Source organism: Felis catus, chromosome B3 (genome assembly GCF_018350175.1).
Source record: "Felis catus isolate Fca126 chromosome B3, F.catus_Fca126_mat1.0, whole genome shotgun sequence".
NCBI classification, from domain to species: domain Eukaryota; kingdom Metazoa; phylum Chordata; class Mammalia; order Carnivora; family Felidae; genus Felis; species Felis catus.
In genome coordinates, this window is record NC_058373.1 from 49,746,059 (window position 1) to 49,769,026 (window position 22,968).

General features: G+C 34.4%; 1 protein-coding gene and 1 long non-coding RNA gene across 3 annotated transcripts in view; one reads left to right on the forward strand and one right to left on the reverse strand.

The window, feature by feature from the left end:
* The window catches only part of LOC123385930, a 181,544-nt gene that overhangs the window by 74,885 nt on the left and 83,691 nt on the right, over positions 1–22,968 (forward strand). The window lies entirely within an intron of this gene.
* UNC13C (unc-13 homolog C) overlaps positions 15,283–22,968 on the reverse strand; it is a 675,102-nt gene continuing 667,416 nt past the window's right edge. For both annotated transcript variants that reach the window (XM_045059288.1, XM_019832393.3), the window contains 3 exons: positions 22,619–22,711; positions 20,252–20,411; positions 15,283–17,120 (listed from right to left, as the gene is read on the reverse strand). In XM_045059288.1, the coding sequence (XP_044915223.1) occupies positions 16,835–17,120; positions 20,252–20,411; positions 22,619–22,711 (539 nt within the window). In that variant the 3' untranslated portion in view covers positions 15,283–16,834. The remainder of the gene's footprint in view (positions 17,121–20,251; positions 20,412–22,618; positions 22,712–22,968) is intronic.

Below are 22,968 nucleotides of genomic sequence, written 5' to 3' on the forward strand. Positions count from 1 at the left end.
CCTTGGATAAATATGTAGTAGTGCAATTGCTGGGTCGTAGGGTAGTTCTATTTTTAATTTTTAGAAGAACCTCTATATTGTTTTGCATAGTGGCTGCACCAGTTTGCATTACTACCAGCAGTGCAAAAGAGATCTTCTTTCTCCACAGCCTCGCCAACATCTATTGTTGCCTGAGTTGTTTATTTTAGCCATTCTGACAGGGGTGAGGTGGTAACTCATTGTGGTTTTGATTTGTATTTCCCTAATGATGAGTATGTTGAGCATTTTTTCATGTGTCGGCTGGCCATCTGGATGTCTTCCTTGGAGAAGTGTCTATTCATGTCTTTTGCCCATTTCTTCACTGGATTATTTATTTTGTGGGTGTTATGTTTGATAAGTTCTTATAGATTTTAGATACTAACACTTTATCTGATAATGTCGTTTGCAAATATCTTCTCGCGTTCTGTTGGTTACCTTTTAGTTTTGCTGATTGTTTCCTTCACTGTGCAGGAGTTTTTATTTTGATGAGGTCCCAGTAGTTCATTTTTGCTTTTGTTTCCCTTGCCTCTGGCGACGTGTTGAGTAAGAAGTTGCTGTGGCCAAGATCAAAGAGGTTTTTGCCTGCTTTCTCCTAGAGGATTTTGGTGGCTTCCTGTCTTACATTGAGGTCTCTCATCCATTTTGAGTTTATTTTTGTGTATGGTGTAAGAAAGTGGTCCAGGTTCATTCTTTTGCATGTCGCTGTCCAGCTTTCCCAGCACTACTTGCTGAAGAGACTGTCTTTATTCCAATGGATATTCTTTCCTGCTTTGTCAAAGATTATGTGGCCCTATGTTTATGAGTCCATTTCTGGGTTCTTTATTCTGTTCCATTGATCTGAGTGTCTGTTCTTGTGCCAGTACCATACTGTCTTGATGATTACAGCTTTGTGGTACAGCTGGAGTCTGGGATTGTAATGCCTCCTGCTTTGGTTTTCTTTTTCAAGATTGCTTTGGCTATTCGGGGTCTTTTCTGGTTCCATACAAATTTTAGGATTGTTTGTTCTAGTTCTGTGAAGAATGCTGGTGTTATTTTGATAGGGATTGCATCGAATATATAGATTACATTGGGTATTATCAACATTTTAACAATATTTGTTCTTCCTATCCAGGAGCATGGAATCTTTTTCCATTTTTTTTTGTCTTTTTCAATTTCTTTCAAAAGCTTTCTATAGTTTTCAGTGTATAGATTTTTCACCTCTTTGGTTAGATTTATTCCCAGGTATTTTATGTTTTTTTGTGCACCTGTAAATGGGATTGATTCCTTGATTCCTCTTTCTGTCGCTTCATTGTTGGTGTATAGGAATGCAACCAATTTCTGTGTGTTGATTTTATATCTTGCAAGTTTGCTGAATTCATGAATCAGTTCTAGCAGTTTTTTGGTGAAATCTGTAGGGTTTTCCATATAAAGTATCATGTCATCTGCGAAGAGTGAAAGTTTGACCTCCTCCTGGCCGATTTCGATGCCTTTTATTTCTTTGTGTTGTCTGATTGCAGAGGCTAAGACTTTGAATACTATGTTGAATAACAGTGGTGAGAGTGGACATCCCTGTCTTGTTCCTGACCTTAGGGGGAAGGCTCTCAATTTTTCCCCATTGAAGATGATATTAGCATTGGATCATTCATACATGGCTTTTATGATCTCGAGGTATGCTCCTTCTATCCCTACGTTCTTGAGGATTTTTTTATCAAGAAAGGATGCTTTATTTTGTCAAAAGCTTTCTCTGCTTCTATTGAGAGGATCATATGGTTCTTGTCCTTTCTTTTATTGATGTGATAATCACATTACTTGTTTTTGCGGATATTGAACCAGCCCTGCATCCCAGGTATAAATCCCACTTGGTTGTGGTGAATAATTTTTTAATGTATTGTTGGAGCCTGTTGGCTAATGTCTTGTTGAGTATTTTTGCATCCATGTTCATCAGGGAAATTGGTCTATAGTTCTCCTTTTTAGGAGTGTCTCTGTCTGGTTTTGGAATCAAGATAATGCTGGCTTCATAGAAAGAGTTTGGAAGTTTTCCTTCTATTTCTACTTTTTGAAACAGCTTCAAGATAATAGGTATTAAGTCTTCCTTAAATGTTTGGTAGAATTCCCCTGGAAAGCCATCTGGCCCTGGACTCTTGTTTTTTGACAGATTTTTTATTACTAATTCAATTTCCTTGCTGGTTATGGGTCTGTTCAAATTTTCTATTTCTTCCTGTTTCAGTTTTGGTAGTGTATATGTTTCTAGGAATTTGTCCATTTCTTCCAGATTGCCCTTTTTATTGGCATATAATTGCTCATAATATTCTCTTGTTATTGTTTTTATTTCTGCTGTGTTGGTTGTGATCTCTCTTCTTTCATTATTGATTTTATTTATTTGGGTCCTTTTTCTTTTTGATCAAACTGGCTAGTGGTTCATCAATTTTGTTAATTCTTTCAAAGAACCAACTTCTGGTTTCATTGATCTGTTCTACTGGGTTTTTTTGGTGTGGATAGCATTAATTTCTGCTCTAATTTTCATTATTTCCTATCTTCTGCTGGTTTTGGGTTTTATTTGCTGTTCTTTTTCCAGCTCCTTATGGCGTAAGGTTAGGTTGTGTATCTGAGATCTTTCTTCCTTCTTTAGGAAGGCCTGGATTGCTATATACTTTCCTCTTATGACCACCTTTGCTGCGTCCCTGAGGTTTTGGGTGGTGGTGTTACCATTTTCATTGACTTCCATATACTTTTTAATTTCCTCTTTAACTGCTTTGTTAGCCAATTCATTCTTTAGTAGGATGTCTTTAGTCTCCAAATATTTGTTACCTTTTCCAAGTTTTTTCTTGTGGTTGATTTCGAGTTTCATAGCATTGTGGTCTAAAAATATGCACGGTATGATCTCGATCTTTTTGTACTTACTTAGGGCTGATTTGTGTCCCAGTATATGGTCTATTCTGGAAAATGTTCCATGTGCACTGGAGAAGAATGTATATTCTGCTGCTTTAGGATGAAATATTCTGAATATATCTGTTAGGTCCATCTGATCCAGTGTGTCGTTCAAAGCCATTGTTTCCTTGTTGATTTTTTTATTAGATGATCTGTCCATTGCTCTGGGTGGGGTGTTGAAGTCTCCTACTATTATGGTATTACTTTTGATGAGTTTCTTTATGTTTGTGATTAATTGATTTATATATTTGGGTGCTCTCACATTTGGCACATAAATGTTTACAATTGTTAGGTCTTCTTGGTCTATAGACACCTTGATTATGATATAATGCCCTTCTGCATCTCTTCATACAGTCTTTATTTTAAAGTCTAGATTGTCTGATATAAGTATGGCTACTCCAGCTTTCTTTTGTTGACCATTAGCATGATAGATGGTTCTCCATCCCCTTATTTTCAATCTGAAGTTGTCTTTAGGTCTAAAGTGGGTCTCCTGTAAACAGTGTATAGATGGATCTTACTTTCTTATCCATTCTGTTACCCTATGTCTTTTGATTGGAGCATTGAGTCCATTGACGTTTAGAGTGAGTACAGAAAGATATGAATTTATTGCCATTATGATGCTTGTAGAGTTGGAGTTTCTGGTGGTGTTCTCTGGTCCTTTCTAATCTTTGTTGCTTTTGGTATTTATTTTTGTATATATATTTTCATGTTTTCTCCCCTCAGAAAGTCCCCCTTAAAATTTCTTGCAGGCCTGGTTTAGTGGTCACAAACTTCTTTAATTTTTGTTTGTCTGGGAAACTTTTTATCTCTCCTTCTATTTTGAATGACAGCCTTGCTGGATAAATAATTCTTGGCTGCATATTTTTCTGATTCAGCACTCTGAATATATCCCGCCACTCCTTTTGGCCTGCCATATTTCTGTGGATAGGTCTGCTGCAAACCTGATCTGTCTTCCCTTGTATGTTAGGGACTATTTTTCCCTTGCTGCTTTCATGATTCTCTCCTTGCCTGAGTATTTTGTGAATTTGACTATGATATGACTTACTGATGGTCAGTTTTTGTTGAATCTAATGGGGGTCCTCTGTGCTTCCTGGATTTTGATGTCTGTGTCTTTCTCCAGGTTAGGAAAGTTTCTGCTATGATTTGCTCACATAACCCTTCTACCTCTATTTCTCTCTCTTCCTTTTCTGGGACCCCTATGATTCTGATGTTGTTCTTTTTTAATGAGTCACTGACTTCTCTAATTCTAAAATTGTGCTCTTTTGCCTTAATCTCCCTCTTTTTTTCTGCTTCATTACTCTCTTTAAGTTTGTCCTGTATATTGCTGATTATCTGTTCTGCCTCATCCATCCTTGCCGCTGCTGCATCCATCCGTGATTACAGCTCAGTTAGAGCATTTTTAATTTCATCCTATTTTTTACTTCTTTTATCTCTGCAGAAAGGGATTCTAATCTATTTTTGACTCCAACTAGTATTCTTATTATCATGATTCTGAATTCTGGTTCAGACATCTTGGTTCTATCTGTGTTGGTTAAATCCCTGGCTGTCGTTTCTCCGTGCTCTTTCTTTTGGGGTGAATTCCTTTGTTTTCTCACTTTAAAGGGAGAAAAGGAATTAATGGGGTAGAAAAATTAAAATTAAAAAAAAATTAACAGAAAGAAGAGTATCTTTAAATTTTTCCCCAAACATGTTTACCTTTTAAAAGATAAAAAGTTTTTCTTAATCCCGAATCCCCATTCCCATTATGTACCTCAATCCCCTGGATTGCAACCATCGCAAGGTATTTGTTCCTCCCCCCACTCCCACACACGTGCTATTTTAAAATACATATTTTTCATGAACTGCATGTATTTTTTTATTAATGTAAGTAACAAACTCTGGGGGTGCCTGGGTGGCTCAGTTGGTTAAGCAACTGACCCTTGTTCTAGGCTGAGGTCATGATCTCGTGGGTTCGTGGGATCGATCCCCATGTCAGACTCTGCACTGACAGTACAGAGGCTGCTTAGGACTCTCTCCCATTCTCGTTACTCCTGCCCCTCTCTCTCCGTTTCTCTCAAAATAAATAACTAAACACTTAAATAACAAGCTCTAGACTTTGTTGTTTTATACTTCAGAAAAACCATAATGCATTTTAGGCTTTGTCCCTGTGTCATGTGTTTGTATAATTCATCTCAATACTTAGACCTGTGTGAGAGCTTCTTTGGGACATAAAGCCCATGGAATAGGACCACTAAGTGCTGTTGTATTGCTTTCCTGAGGGGCTGTGCCAATTTACACACTCACTGGTATTTTGGACAGGTGAATTTCTTGATAAATTTTTGAAAATCAACAAATGCTTAAGAGTTTGAGATTTTATATATGTTTTATCCAGTTTTGACATTTTATATTTTTTCTAAGAATTTATCCACTGCATCTATTTATTGGATTATTTTTATTATTTTTATTACCTTTATTATTACTATTTTTGTATTATGTCTATAGTTCCCCTTTTCATTCTGTTTTTCACACAGTAATATCTTCTCTCTTATTTTTCTTTGTTAGTCTTGTCAAAGATTTATCTGTCTTATAAATCTCAGGAACTAGGTTTTGATTTTGTTAAACTATATAGACTTTCTTTTGCAGGATACCTCCTAGGTCTCATTTTTTTTTTTAACCTTAATTTTGGCACTTTCTTTTTTTATTATGTCTTTGGACTACTCTTCTGCTTGTATTCCATCATCATGAGTTGGATACTAATATTTTCTATCATTTCTTGTTTTAAAAATAAATATATTTAAGGCTATTGCTTTAACACATACTTGTGTTTATATGATAATTCACCTTGAAGTATTTATTAATTTATTATTGTTATTATTATCTCTTCCATAAGGCATAAATAGGTTATTTGATAATATACTAGTTTTCAAACATGTGATTTTCAGCATTATTTCTGTTATTAATTTATACCTACATTTTTGTGGTTAGGGAACACAGTCATTGTGTTATTGATCCTTTGTAGACTATTAGCTATTTTTGTAAATATTCTGATTCTGCTGGAGAGCAATTTATATTTCCCATTTGCAGAATACAGAAATATATATATGATAGCATAGACTCATTAGTTACATTGTTGAGATCATTATGTCTAAGACTATTTGGGAAGGCTTTATGAATTTTTGAGATGGTATCATATTAAGTTCTCCAACTATTTTTTCTGGTTTCTCTTTTTTTTCCTCTCTAGATTTGTAGGTTTTTGTTTAAATACATTTTGATATACATATGTACTTCTAAGTAAATGTTCATGATAGGTATGCAATTGTCCCTCTTAGAGATTTTTTTTTGACCTTGAATTTAAAATTGGAATTGGACCAAGTTTAAATCTTGTTTCCTGAATAGCTTCATGACATAGGAGAATTTTCTTATCTTTACAATGATTACTATAATACCAACCTCATAGTAATATTGTGAAGATTAAATAAGTTGATGCATTTAAAGCATTCAGAGTGGTGACTGGCATATTCTAGTGCTCATTGAATGGTATTGATTTGTTATTAAGTACTGAGGCCAAGAAAGCAGAAAGGAATATTGAATAAAATAATGAATCACTCAAAGCAAAAATATTGATACAGCAAATATGAGTAATTGATTAAGTAGGATTATAATGACAAGTATAAAAATATTTTGACCTGAAAATTTTCATATTTTAAACAACAGGGTTCATTTCTCCAGAAAAATAAATAAATAAAGGAAATAAACTGATCTTTGAAAAATACACCAAACCAACAAACAAAACAAAATCCCCAAGAAATAAGTGTGTTACATTTCTTGACTGGTAGGTGTAAGATAGAAGTTATTTTATGCACATATGAAGATAATGACTATATTTGTGAAAAGAACTATACATTAGTCACTAGTAGAATTTTAACTTGAGTATTTTCTGGAAAATTATTACAGAAGATAAACCCTAACAAAACATAGTCACTATCTCCCTGTGTGTTAAGGAAGGTGAGCCCCAGGATAGAATCTTTGGCACTAAAGAGACATCATTACCAAGTTCTACAGGGCACTGCATCACTAGGAAACATCTGCTTGTCAGAGCTTTATCTATAAACTCTCAGAAAGGAGCACTGGAGGGACAGAGTTGGCTTAGGTTACACTTTTTAAGCCCTGGGAGTTGAGAAGGGTGGGGACAGAGGAGAGAATTGTTATGCAGCCAACCTGTTTATGCTTTAACAGAGCATTCACAGTGTTGAGTGCTTTTGGGCAGTTTCCAAAGTGAAGGCCATAATTATATTGACTTAGGGTAGAGGCCACTGATGCTACTAAACATCCTACAATGTATAGGACTGCTCTGACAACAAAGGATGATCCTGCCCACACACAATATTTTTTACCATTATTCTCTTTGCTGCCATCATCATTACAATGTAGGCTATTTATTGCATATCATGCATATTTTATTTTGGGTTTGACTCATGAAGTTAGTATATGCAGTATCTTCTTAGATCTTGTTTAATGACATTGATGAAGTATTGTTCAAAATGTTACACTGATTCTTTTTTGTCAACTTGATGAGTGAGAAATACTTTACAATCTTATTATTTGCATGGAAAGTAAGCATTTCTAAATATATTTCTTCTCATTCATTAGTGGTTTCTCTTCTGTGGATTACTCATTGATTATCTCCCCCATTTTTCTATTGGAGTTTTATTTTATTTTATTATTATTTTTTTTAATTTTTTTTTCAACGTTTATTTATTTTTGGGACAGAGAGAGACAGAGCATGAACGGGGGAGGGGCAGAGAGAGAGGGAGACACAGAATCAGAAACAGGCTCCAGGCTCTGAGCCATCAGCCCAGAGCCCGACGCAGGGCTCGAACTCATGGACCGCGAGATCGTGACCTGGCTGAAGTCCGACGCTTAACCGACTGCGCCACCCAGGCGCCCCGGAGTTTTAAATGATTTGTATGTACTAGCCAAAATGTAGTTGAATCCATTATTGAGTAACCATATTAAAATAGATCTTTTCTGTATTGGCTATTCACTTAACTTTGCTCCTTCCATCATAGAAAAGTTTTAAATTTTAATATGTTTAAATTTATTAATCATTTCTTCCTTCTTCTCTTTTATGCTTTTTAAATTCCTGCTAAGAAATTATTTCTAATTCCTATATTGTGAAGGTTGTTTCCTTCTAAAATATTACTCTTTGACTTTTAATTATTAGATGTGAAATTCAACTTAATTTCATTTTGTTTTTGTTGTGCATTGAGACATGGTTGTATCTATTTCTATATGGATATAGAATATATAAATTTATTAAATCTATCTGAATATCTACATTAGTTGTAAGTCTATTCTATCCCACATGATACCAATATCTCACATATTCATAGATATATTTCTAAGAAACTTTATTTCATTGTTTATCTATGTTTATATAAAATCTACACTATTTTATTTACTACAGTCGTATGACACATCTTCATATCAAGTAGAGATGTGCAACTGGTGGAATGCTTGATTATTCTTCAGAATTGCCTTGGCTGTTGTTTCACATTTATGAATTTTTATATGAACTTGTAATATATTACCAAGAAAATCTATTGGGTTTTTCATTGGACATAATGAAACTTGTAGATTAATCTGGAGAAAATTGTCATCATTATATTGAGTTTTGTCATCCATAAAGAAAACCTGGTTTTCTTTGTGTTATCTTCTATGCTCTTTAATAGAGTTTTAGAATTTCCTTAAAAAGTCTTAAGCCTTGTGTGTTAGATTTATTCCTTGGTTTCTTAGAACTTTGTTGCTGTTATGAATAGGATATTTTTTCCCTTTTTCTTAATATATTTTTTAATTGGTTATGAACATGTACATCTATCTTTACATGAGGATAAACAAATAAGAATGTGTATGAATCTGGCCACATCATTTCAACTCTTCAAAGCTCAGTTTTCTCAAATATAAAATTGAGAATAAAAACATATTTCACAGAATATGAATCTTTAGAATTTAGTTAAGTATAGGGGCACCTGGGTGGCTCAGTCAGTTAAGTGTCTGACTTTGGTTCAGGTCATGATCTCACGGTTCATGAGTTCAAGCCCTGCGTTGGGCTCTGTGCCGACAGCTCAGAGTGTGGAGCCTGCTTTGGATTCTGTGTCTCCCTTTCTCTCTGCCCCTTCTCTACTCACACTCTGTCTCTCAAAAGATAAATAATTTAAAAAAATTAAATAATAAAAAGAATTTATTGAAGTTTATAAGTAAAGAAAATGATTAGCATGTGGTAATATTTGTAACCTTTTCTTTCTACAGTACTAAATTTGGGGGGGAGTATAGCTGGCACATAATGTTACATTAGTTTCAGTTATACAACATATTGATTCAATAACTCTATATGTTATGCTACACTCATCTGTCACCACACAGTGCTATTCTAATACTATTGACTATATTTCCTATGCTGTACCTTTTCTCCTATGACTTATTCATCCCATAACTGGGGAGCCTGTGTCTCCAACTCCCCTTCACCCACTTTTCTCAATCCCTCACCTCTCTTCCCTCTGACAACCATCAGTGTTTGCTCACTGTATTTATAGGTCTGATTCTACTTTTTGTTTATTTATTTGTTTTTTTGATTACACATTTAATGATACCATGTGATGTTGTCTTTCTCAATCTGACTTATTTCGCTTGTATAATACCCTTTGGATCCATTCACATTATTAGAAGTGGTAAGATTTCATTCTTTTTTATGGTTGAGCAATATTTGTGTGTATGTGTGTATGTGTGTACACATTTTCCGTATCCATTTATCTGTTGATGGACACTTGAGCTGCTTCTATATCTTGGCTATTGTAAATAATGCTGCAATAAACATAGGGGTGCATATATCTTTTCAAATTAATGTTTTCATTTTCTTTGGGTAAATACCAAGTAGAAAAATAAAGACAGAGGTATCACAATTCTAGATTTCAAGATACACTACAAAGCAGTAGTAGTTAAAACAATATGGTACTGCCACACAAAAAGATTCATAGATCAATGGGAAAAATAGATGGCCCAGAAATAAACCCATACTTATAATGGTCTATTAATCTATGACAAAGCAGGCGAGAATATATAATAGGGAAAAGACAGTCTTGTCAAATGGTGCTTGGAAAACTGGACAGCCACATACAAAAGAATGAAACTGGACCACTTTCCTACATGAGTTCACTATCCACAGAATTAAGCCCCAAATAAAGACCTAAATGTGAGAACTAAAACCATAAAACTCCTAGAACATATGTAGTAATTTCTCTGCCATTGGCTGTAGCAATATTTTTTCTAGATATGTCTCCTGAGGTAAGGGGAACAAATACAAAAATAAATCATTGGAGCTACACCAAAATAAAAAGGTTTTAGGGGCGCCTGGGTGGCACAGTCGGTTAAGCTTCCGACTTCAGCCAGGTCACGATCTCGCGGTCCGGGAGTTCGAGCCCCGCGTCGGGCTCTGGGCTGATGGCTCAGAGCCTGGAGCCTGTTTCCGATTCTGTGTCTCCCTCTCTCTCTGCCCCTCCCCCGTTCATGCTCTGTCTCTCTCTGTCCCAAAAATAAATAAATGTTGAAAAAAAAAAAAAGGTTTTATATAGCAAAGGAAACCATCAACAAAACCAAAAGACAATCTTCTGAATGAAAGAAGATATTTGCAAATGATATATCTGATAAGGGATTAATATCAAAAAATATGGAAAGAACTTATGCGGTTCAACACCAAAGAAACAAATTATCCAATTAGAAATGGGCAGAGTACCTGGTGACATTTTTGTAAAGAAGACATACCAATGGCAAATAGACACATGAAAAGTCCACAACATCAGTATTCATCAGGGAAAATACAAATGAAAACAACAATGAGATAACACCTCACACCTGTCTGAATGGCTAAAATAAAAAACCAAGAAATGGCAAGTGCTCATGAGAATATGGAGAAAAAAGAACCGTCATACTGTTGGCGGGAATGTAACTTGGTGTAGTCACTGTGGAAAACAGGATGTTCCTCAAAAAACTAAAAATAGAAGTACCATATGATCCTATAATGTTACATTAAAATTTTTAAAAAATGTTTATTTATTTTTGAGAGAGAAAGAGAGCATGAGCAGGGGAGGGCAAAGAGAGAGAGACACACAATCTGAAGCAGGCTCCAAGGTCTGAGCTGTCAGCACAGATCCTAATGCAGGGCTCAACCTAAAGAACCGGGATATCATGACCAGAGCCAAACTCGGATGCTCAACCAACTGAGCCACCCAGGCACCCCATAATGTTACATTTTAATAGACTACTCAACCATTAAATACCATAGCTACAACAAATATGAAAATTAACTAATTTGGGTACCACTTTGATATATAATCATAATTTGGCCCAAATTGATCCCTTTGCTTTCTGAGGAGCACCCATGAGGACCAGTCTTAGAGAAATAAGAAGTGCCCCAGACAATTTACTGGGGTGGAGAAGAGAAAATAGTTTTAGGAGAATTAGCTCATCTGTGTTCCGTGTTCCCATTAGGCTATTAGCTGGCTGATATTAGACTAGTCATTACATTTCTCTTTCAGTTGCTTAATCTTAAGTGAAGAATTTTGATTAAATGATCTGCACAATTCCTCTTAGCTCTTAAACTTTATGATTTTTCCAGGAAATAACAATGTAGATAGTTATGGCTTTAATGTGTAATAATCTTTCAAAGTTGTAGCCTAAATGCCTTTCTGTAAAGAAGGCAAAAGACCAGTGCATCTAAAGTCTTTTTATTTCAGCTGTCTCAGCTCAGGATTTTTGCAATTTAAAAAATCCAATTAATTATCTCTGTAAAGTGGTACATATACCAATTAATAGATTGTCAAATTGGAATAAAAAATGATGCACACATGTGCTGTCTATAAGTGTCACACTATAAATATAGTGATGCAGATAGTTTAAGAGAAAAACAGTGGAAAAAACGTATACCTCTTAAACCCTAATTAAAATAAAGCTATTCTAATATCAGTTATTATAGACTTTAAATCAAGGAAAACTACCAGGAGAAAACAGTGACATTATGCAATAGGGTAAATTCACCAAGAAGACATCACAATGTGTATATACCTAACAACAGAGTTTCAAAATATACAGACCAAAAGAGAAATGAAAAGATGAGTAGAAAGATTCATAATTATATTTGAAGACTTCACTTCTCTCACAGTAACTAATAGAATGAAGAGGCAGAAAATCAGTAGAATATTGAAGATTTGAAGAACACTCCCAATAAATTAGACTTGATTATAGAACTTCCTCCCAATAGCAGCAAAATACATTCTTTTCTAGTGCATGTGGAACACTCACCAGGCATATCTTGGGTAATAAAACAAATAGTATTAAACTTTAAAAAAGTGAAATCATAAAATTATTTTTTAACTAGAGTGGAATCAAACTAGAATGAATAACAGAAAAATATTTGGAAAATTTCTCAAATATTTGGAAATTTAATAAGACATTTAAAATGTAACCCATAGATCAAAGAAGGTAGAAGGGAATTTAGATAATATTTTTAAACTTAAAAAAATAAAACATATCAACATCGTGAAATAAATCTAAAACAGTGCTTAGAAGAAAGTTTGTTGTATAGTGCTTACATTTTAAAAGACACATGGTACCAGATTAATAATCGGATATCTCACTTTAATAAGAAGAAAAAAGTCCTCATCAAGCAGATGTAGGAAAATAATAAAGACAAAAACAGAAGAAAGTGGAATTCAGAGCAGAAAAACAAGAAAAATCAATGAATTCAAAGCTGTTCCTATTAAAAGGTGAATAAAATAGGTAAATCCTTAGCCAGATTGAACAAGAAATGAAGAGACAAGATATAAAATATCAATATAAAGATTTAAAGAGGGAAAATCAGTATAGATCCTACAAATATTAAAGGATAATTAAAGATACTCTAGGAACTTTACGTTCATAAATTTGATAGAGTAAAATGGAGCAGTTCCCTAAAAGAGAAATTTAAACTCACTCAAGAAGAAATAGATAACATTAATAGTTTTATATCCATTAAGGTAGTTGAATTTGTTGTTTAAAACTTCAATAAAGAAGAAATCCAGATCCACATGTTTTTAGTGTTGAGTTGTACCAAATTTTAAGGGAGCATTTAAATCAGTTCTATGTAATCTCTTCCAGGAAGTAGAAATGGAGGGAACAACTCCCAGTTCATTTGAGGAGGCCATACACAGCCCGATACCAAAACAAGACGTAGACTTTACCAGAAAAGATAACTAGAGATCAATATAGCTCCTGAATATAAATGGAAAAATATTCAACAAGCATGATTCTATGAATATGTCAAAACACAAATGTATACCCACAGAGTATATGCAATTTAAAACATACACGATGTGATTTTTTAATCAGTAACTAATCATTACTTTCTTTCTCTCCATTTATAAATCTTTGTAAATATACTTCCTGTTTCTAAGAAGTTATTCATCTCATTATGCATTATTTTATAAACTATTGAAGGAGGAAAACATCAAGTGAAATATAATGTGCCATTGCTTATAAAATGTATGTTGATTTCAGAGTTGTCATGTGAAAAAAAGGATAATTGAGAATACATTTAATGTGATATTTACAAACTGGAATTTATCCCCCATTAAGCCATATATCCTATTTTTTATTTTAAGAAAACAAACAGCAGCAGCCTTTTTGATTTTAAGAAAACAGAGGAAGCCTCAAACAGAGACATCATCAATCTGTGAGGGCTGGGAGTCGGAGAGCAAGGAAGGGCCAGCTATTTCAGACAAAGAGCTGGAGTGAGGATAAACACAGGTAGTGCCACGCAAGACAGTCTCTTTCCTGGTGTGTCCAAGAGTACTGCACGTGGTTAACAAGGGAATCAGACAGCTGTCCAGGGATAGTTGCTGAATCCCGTATAAATGATTGTTCTTTTATTATTTAAGTGTAAAGATTAATGTTATTCTATTACTTCAAAAAGATAGTGTAGTCATGCCTTTGTATAAGCTAGAGAAATGAAAAGGAGAAAATAATGCTCGCATCAAACATTTTTTTAAAAAAGTCCAGATGAAAAACATTAAGCTAGAATTGTCATTTATAAATGTACCTCATTTAAGGGAAATTCAATATATAAATTATCCTAGAAAGAGATGAATTAGAGCAGGTAGTGATGGGGACATCTGATTACTTAAATGATCATTCATCAGAACTCCTTTAAATAGTAAGTGCTCTGTTATGGTTTTAAGTACTTCATTTTGGCCAAATTTGATTTTCATGTCTTTCTTTAAGAACTTCTAATGTGAAGTTTAACTGTAGATGAGTAACAGAGCTTTGTCTCTTATCTACAATAAGAAAAATAAATTGCCACACATTTTAATGGATCCTACAGTTGACAGTGGTCGCTAAGAACTTCAGTGTTTTTGGGTACATAAACACAACAGGCTTGGTGTTTTGGGAGAAACAACAAAGCCTGCAGAATTTAGAACTATTTCTAAATTACTACCTGTACTTTGTGTATTAATAAATAGACTCAATTCACAATGTCACCATTAGCATTTGATATATGTGTATATATTTTTATTTATTTTTTTATTTTTTTTATTATTATTTTTTTATTTATTTTTTGGGACAGAGAGAGACAGAGCATGAACGGGGGAGGGGCAGAGAGAGAGGGAGACACAGAATCGGAAACAGGCTCCAGGCTCCGAGCCATCAGCCCAGAGCCTGACGCGGGGCTCGAACTCAGGGACCGCTAGATCGTGACCTGGCTGAAGTCGGACGCTTAACTGACTGCGCCACCCAGGCGCCCCTATATGTATATATTTTTAAAAGACAGAATGAATAGGTTCAATTAAACAAATACTAGGAAAAAATAATAAGCTCATAATTTTTTAAAGTGATCCATACGAACTCAGACTGCCATTTCTTCAGGAGTATCGTGCTTTATAACAGTGCACTCCTGAAAAGCTCAGGTCAGTGTTCTGTAAAATCACTGTATGATAAATCTAGAATTAATCATTCAAAATAATAAAACAGTTTATAATAAGTTTTTAAGAATGTGGCTTGTTTTTATGTTGGATGTTGTATTCTCCTCATGGGACTTAACAATATTCGGAAACACGGAGGTAGATAGATACCTAAGTTTTTCCTTATTTTCAGTGTCATGATCTTGTAATATGTAGCTGTTTCCATGAATACAACTCCTGGAAAAAGTTTCTCAAATTTTAATGAGCGAGTAGAATCATATAATGTGAAAAGTGTTATGTTATATCCAGCAAAAAGGGTCTGGGGTTTTTCTTCCTAAGGAATGAAATTATGCTGTATAAATGAAATAAAAAGGCAGAAAATACAACAGTGTTATGTGTGTTCAATAAACATCCATTTATTAATGCATATGCCAGAGGATAGTATTGTACTATGCGTTTGAAGAAGTCATTAACAAAGCAATTGCCTAACAATTTAACATGAAATAGTGGATGTCTCCCGTATGTGTTTTCACATCCAGTAACAGAATGGTTCTGAGAGTCATGATACTATTCATATCTGTCCTTAGCATATCAGACCAGCTTATTCACAAAACACAATCATTGTAACAGATTCTTGTTTCTGCATGTGTATGTTGTCCACTAACAGTTATGACCATAAGTACAATTACGAAGTACTGTTGTACAGCCAAGTATTTAGATACAGACTCTAAAAAGTCAAACCATAAAAACACAGAAAATGCAAATATTCATAAACTATTTCATAATGAAAATCCAATCTAGTTATTTTTTATGTACCAAGCTGTACTAAGTTGTTTTCTTATTGTATCTTATGCCTTTGTGCTCATAAATAACATAAATTACAAAATTATAAGCAATTTCTTCAGACCTTATTTTACATTTTTCATTAAATAGATGAAGACATGTATTTTTGCTCCAGTGCAATATATAGTAATGCTGCATTCAGTACAAATTGTTGACTAGTTTTAAAAAGAAAAAAGCAATTAAATGATTATAGTGCTAAATAAATAAGGAGATAGTCATAACTGTCAGAGGGAAAACACTAACAGTATAGTTACTTATTATAGGTAATTTGAAGAAACAAACCTTCCATTGCATTTCTAAACCCTTAATCCAATGACTTTCTAAAGAATGAAATTTGGTAAAGCCAAGACATAGTGCTAGATGGCAAATGCATCAACTTACCTTTTTTACAAATGTGATGTGACCTTGGCAGTTTTAAAGAACAAAGTTTTGTCAATATATCAAACATTGTTAACAAACTCTATTTAGCATTGCTTTGTATAAGTTTGCTTTAATAGCATTTCTTCACAGTGATATTTCAGAAAGGTTGGAAACTGGTCAGCATAAAATATTTCCCACCTTTTCTATTTTAATTTGTATGCAAAAATCATCACAATAGATCTGCAACTATAAAATTACAAACACTTTCTAGAAGTGACTGTATTTCTAGTTATGATAGAAAAAGTTCTTTGTATGACGTCTACAATGAGGTAAGTCTAAATGAAACAGAATGTGGGTAACAAATGCCTTCTGATCTATGGGCAATATAAGCTAATTTAAAAGACAACGGACTAACCAAAACCAAAACAAAACAAAACACCTAGTTGTGTTTTAGTATGTTTAAAGGATGAGAACTGGTAATGAAATGAAACATTTTAAAAGATATGCTGGATATTTCACTTTACATCATAATTTTGGCACTTCATGGAACATTTATTTCCCAAAGACCAGAATTGGTATAAAAAGTTCAGCAAGTTTTCCACATACTTTGTGGACACTGAGTACTGGCAAACACTGAAACATAGTGAACTATTAAACATTCCCATGTATTTGCACATGCATGCAGTAGTCAAACAGTTATAGTTTATGAATTCTTGAAGATGATATCTTGCAGTATTTGTTTAAGCAGTCTCTTCAGCAGATCTGGTTTCAGATTTCAGTCTTACAAATTCTTTAGCCACATCATCGTTGGTCCTCTGAGAGAGTATTCTAAGGATAGTCAAACCAGTTTCATCCAGGGAGACATTTTTCAGAAGGGGATACCATGCCCCGTAGCTTCCTTTTTCTGCTATGTTCTGTAGCCGAATTACCGTCATTCCGATAATTCTATCTTCTCGGGCAAAGCAGTAATCTTTAACTGATAGATGAAGTTCATAAGCCCCTGGCCGGTTTTCATTACCTAGAATGCTATGTGGATTAAAAAAGAGAATTTTGAGCAAAAATTTTACTTCACCTAGGGATCAATAAGGTTCTAAAATATTGTTGAAAATTTTATACATTCCTCAGAATACTATTTGGCAAATAGAGTATCATGGTGTTTTAATTCTGATGTAAATATCATTTACATTTTATGTAGATTGTTTTTACATAGATATTACTTAGCAGTCTAATTTAAAAATTTCTTTCCCTAGATAAAAATAGGAAGTCAGTATGAATATACTTTACTATCTTGATATTGAACATATTAATATAAACTTTAATTAAAATCTGTTATACTTAATTCTTGGAGGCATGGTCTTCTCACTGATAGAGGGGTAGGATGGGGTTATTAGGGGGCTTGGCCAAGGTAAAGGGTAGTTCTTGCAAGAATTTCTATGCCATTTCAACATGAGTTATATTTTCTTTTCTTTACCTCAGGCTCCTGGATATACTATTATATCTAGGAGCCTTTTCTCTGGGGAATAAACAACACAGACTATCAAGCTAACACAGACAATAAGATTATTCACAAGATGCCAAATTAGATACAAATCTCCAGAGTAAATCAGTTCCAGTGGAGCGTGATGCTTCAATGCCAGTTCTTTCTGATGGCAACAGTTAGACACCTGTCAAGTGTGGGGCTGAGGGTGTCCTCCACTAATAACAACTTGGCAGTGCAGAACTGAACATAATGAAGAAGGCTAAGAGGTAATACACTGAGAATAATCCTCCCCTGCCCCTATTTTACTTCATTCTCAGATATCCTTGACTTTCTAATGAATGCACATCTGTTCCTCAGCAGTAGAAGCTTCCAAATCCCTTCCTTTTCTAGGTGACTTTTTTTAGATCAAACATTTGCAGAGTCAAACTTTTGTTTCTTGGCAACACTGATAACTGAAGTGTGTACGTACTTTAGACACAGCCGAAATAATGTGAAAGAAACTGGAAGCCTGATGAGTAAGTATAGAAGTGCAGAATATGATAGGAACCAGATCTTCTGAAGAATTAAAATGTATCATAATGCTGTCTTTTTCCCGGAATCATGGTCTTGGTACCTCACAGTGTTATATCTGAATGTTCTGTGATTCAAGTAATTCCTAGAAACTTAATTTAATCAAAATTTGCATATAATTTAGAGAGATAGATATGTGGAATCTTGTGAGCTGGTTTATTAGGAAGTATTATGGATATGATTAATCTATTAGAGCCATTTTAACAGATGTGGTAGGTTAGCTAAGTTTAATGAGTGGTAACAGAGTTTAGTATTCAGAATTCAGTGTGCTGAAAAGTCTCTGGGAAACTAAGAATGTGAAACAAACAAGCAAAGAGGACCAAACCAGTGAGAAAGTATTTCGGTAAGCATGTGTGCATGTGTATGTAAACCGCAAGGTTTGGTGCGGTGTCCTCTCTTTGATTGTAGCTCAGCTCATCTAGATTCATGCAATTACATCTACATGCAGATGATTCTCAAGTTGTATCCAACAATATATGTGATACCTCTTCTGGAATGTACTACAGGCATTTCCAAATTAGTAGACTTAAAACACTACTTGATCTCCTCATCTCTTGTCCCGATTCCCTCATCTCAGTAAATCACTGTCTATCCACTGCTTATGCAAAAAACCTAGAGGTCATCTTTGATTTCATTCAGTGCCAGATACTTGCATTTGCCTCAACTGGATATATTTTTCATCCTTCTCGTTGTACTTTGCAATAGAATGCTGACCTGTAAGGATTATATCAATGAAGTTTCTTCATACTGAGGCTTCTAGTTGGTTTTGGCCACAAGGGAGGCACTTCAGGAAATCAGAAGTAATGATGAGAATAAGGTCAGAGTCTATTTCCCTGGCTCCTTTTGTTTGATGCTGCCTCTAGGATACTGCCCATCCCTAGAAGGCCATTACTCTTTTTGAGGTGGCTGATGACATAGGAAATTTTTGTTTTCCCAGTTTTAGTAACCAGTCTTCCTCTCCTTCACGTACAGTAGGGGGAATAACCTGGCCAATCCTGGCCTCGGATTACATCACTATTGATTATAGTCCTTCCATTCTCATATCCTAGTAAATTCCTTTGTAATAAGGCTATCTTGAATTATCCTAAATTAAATGTTTTCAGGAACCTAATCATATATTCTTTCTTTCATGTGCTACCTCGAGTCGACTGGAAGTTCTATAGATTCTACTTCCAGTACATACCTAGAATCTTTCCTCTTCTTTCCATCTCTCTACTATTTACTTCCACTTTCCTACTACCATCTGGTGAGTCAGTATTACCTCTTGCCAGAACTACTGCAATAGACTTCGAACTTCTCTTCACATGTTTGGTCTTGTTTCCCTATAATTATTGTTTTTATACAGCAAACAGAATAATCATTTAAAGATATAAATGAGATCATTCATTTTCTTATCTGAAAATTCTTCAAGGCCTCCTATTAAACTTGTAATGTAATCTAGTCTTCTTTACCCTGACTGCAAAGTCCTGTGTCCCTGTACTCTGGTCAAGTCTTCAAACTCATTTCATCTCATTCCCTCGCCTACCATATACTATTTCTTAAATATGCCAGGTGTGCTCCCACCTTAGTCTCTGCACTAGCAATTGGGTTTGGCCTGAGATGCTCTCAACCCACATCCTTGCATGATTGGTTCTTTCTTTTTCCCCTACAAGTTTTAATTTAAACACCACATGCTCAGAGGGGCTTTTGCAAACATCCAATCTAAGCACCCAATCAACCAATCTATTACATCAGCCTGTTTCAATTCTCTATGTAGTAGTCACTATCAAGTGATAACTTTTTGTTTATTTGTGATTTGTTTACCATGTGTTCCTCACTTCTAGAGAGTAACTTCCATGAGAACAGAGACCTCCTGTTATATATACCAAACTCCTAGAATTTGGCCTGATGCATGGTAGACACTGAACAGCTGTTGAGCACTGGGAGGAAAGTAAAATCATAGCTGTCTTAATTTGCCAGGGATGAGAGATCAACAGGAATACTTAAAACTACACGTTTTGCTTTCCTTAGCAAAGCCCAGTGCCATTCCTACTCTAAACCCCTCAATACATTTAAGATGTACAATAGCTATTGCCTGGCTGAATAGATGAGTCGGGTAAGGACTTACAATTGAAATGTTTCATTGTACTTGGGTGACCATGTGTTGCTTTTTGTCTTTGTGCCTTGTTTTCTCTTCTTGTCTCCAAGGTTGGGTCCCAGTATACAAACTTCCACAAAGGGCCTGAACATTGCAGTGGTCTGCCAGTTAAGATCATTAATAGCAATCACTAAAAACCAAAAAGGAAAGGAATACTAAATGTTAGCAAACAAATGTGTGAAATCTTAGCCTCCCCTTTGGTCCTCAGAGTAAACTTTTAAAAAAATGATGTATCAAACCATAACTTGAACTTGATAGTGCCCTTACTCCATTGATAAGAAAATATCCTTGAAGAACAAACAATTTACTCTCTGGAATGTACCTGATTTAGCTTTAAGCTCTAAGCTGTGTGGCATTGGTATGGTAAAAAATTAGTTGTAATTCAAATGTCATTTGTTACTACTGAAATGTTATCATTCCTCTCAGTTAATTAAGCTCTATTGGTTAAGTAAAAATGTGATGTTTTTCATATGAAAAATGAAGACATGTTCATGAACTACCTAGAAAATATACAGAAAATAAAAAATACTTTAAGATAAAGTCTATAATTTTATCAGTAAGAGTAAATGACTTAATACATTGGTACGTATACTTTCAGTATTTAATTACTTTATATACAGAATGGGATCAATGTAATATAGTCATATATATATATGTGTGTGTGTATGTGTGTGTATATATATATATATGTATACATATATGTATACATATATATTATAATATTATAATTTATATATTATTTATGTAATACATATATATATTTAAAGTCTATCATGGATAGCTTTCTCATTAATTATATATGTTCCAATTAACTATATGGATATTCCATTCTGTATTTAACCAGTCACCTATTGTAAATGTTATGGCTGTTTCCTAATTTCAGGCATCATAATTCTTCAGTGTAGATTCTCATATGTATACTTTTGTTCATCCTTTGAAAATCTTTTAAAAAAGTATATTATAATTAAAATAGTTAAGTAGAGGTTTCATAAAACTTTGGGCATTTGATAAATAGACTCAAAATATTTTTGAAAAATATTTAAAGACTGACATGTGTAGGTAGGCATTCCCCCTTACCAATACCGTACATAATCTTTTATAGACTATAGCAGTGTTACTTTTATAATGCAAACATACACTAGGTAATGCAGTTTTAAATGTGTTAGAAGGACATGGTTCTTAGTAAGGTGGATAATGTGACTAAGTCTATAATGATATAAAATAGAGAATATGGTTCTATTGAGCAAAATATTAACCATTAAATTTCACCTTAAAAATGACCCAGCGTTCAGATTGTATTTTTTGCAGTGTAAAACCAATAGACTGAACTAGTCATTAAAAAAAACCAAAACAAACAAACAAAAAAAAAACAAAAAAAAAGTTTTGGAAATCACGTAGAAAAAGAAGTAAATAGGTAAGTAATGTGAATAGTAATGATGAGAGAGCTTGAGGAAAGCTGAGGGCAAAGTGCAGGCTAACAGAACCCCTTCCCCAGGTGGGACACATATGACATTCCTGGACACTCCCAGCTACAACAAAACAAGAAAGGACATAAACAAACAAACAAACAAACAATCCAAAAAAAAAACAAAAAAAAAACCCACAAATGGTTAAACTGATGGGCATCTCCACCAGTTAACCAGGAAAATGCAATCCCATCAATAGGCCCAAGTCTAGGAACTCCCTACTGTCTTAATGTTAATGCCTTGCTAGAGGGAAAAACCACCTTAGCTTGACAATAGCCAGGCCTGAAGTAAGTCTTTAGCATGTGAAAGTCTCTTTGGAAACTCCTACTTGACTTTATCTCCCCCAACTCCATAAAAAGATCACCCCCACACTTGCAGTGCAGCTCTTTCTGCCCATAGGCCCTGTCCTTGTGCTTTAATAAAATCACCTTTTTACACCAAAGACCTCTTCAAGAATTCTTTCTTGGTCTTTGCCTCTGGACCCCACAAACCCCCATCTCCCCAAAACCTCATCAGTAAGCATAAACTGACCTAACATATAAAATTTCACAGGTTAAGGAGCCGACCATAGCAGCAATCTTCAATGTATATTCTAGCATCAACTAGAGACAATGTTCAATGTATATAGTTTTGACATGTAATCAACAGTGTATTTAAACCATTTAGATATTTCAGATAATATAGGCTAAATATCTGTGCCATTGATTTTTTTCAGTTTTAGATCAAATGTTCTGGTTTCAGGAAAAAATTGAGAGCATGTCCTAAAATCATTAAATATTTTTAAAAATAAATCTCAGGAAAAAATTGTATTTTTTATATTATTACAAAGGTTAAAATCTACTAGACTGATGTATCTGGACTCAATATATACCTTTTACAGTGACTTTATGCTCTCCAGTTCCTGGGGTAGTGGTGATGTCCACATGAACAGAAATCTGACCCACTGAATCTTTCGAGGGGCGACCTGCAAACAAGCAGATATTTACTGGCTTGAACTTTCAGGCTACTTTAATAATAGACGTACACATTTTCTGCATTAGGGACTTTAAAGTGTGTTCATGGAAATGAATGGTTCTTTTCATTAATAGCACATAATAGGTATTGATAAATGTTCACTAACTTGCTATGGAGATGTGAGGCTTTGGAATAATCATTTTGAGCCCACTGAGCTAAACTTTCATATGGTCCACAGATATCATAAGATACCTTGCTAGTATAGTA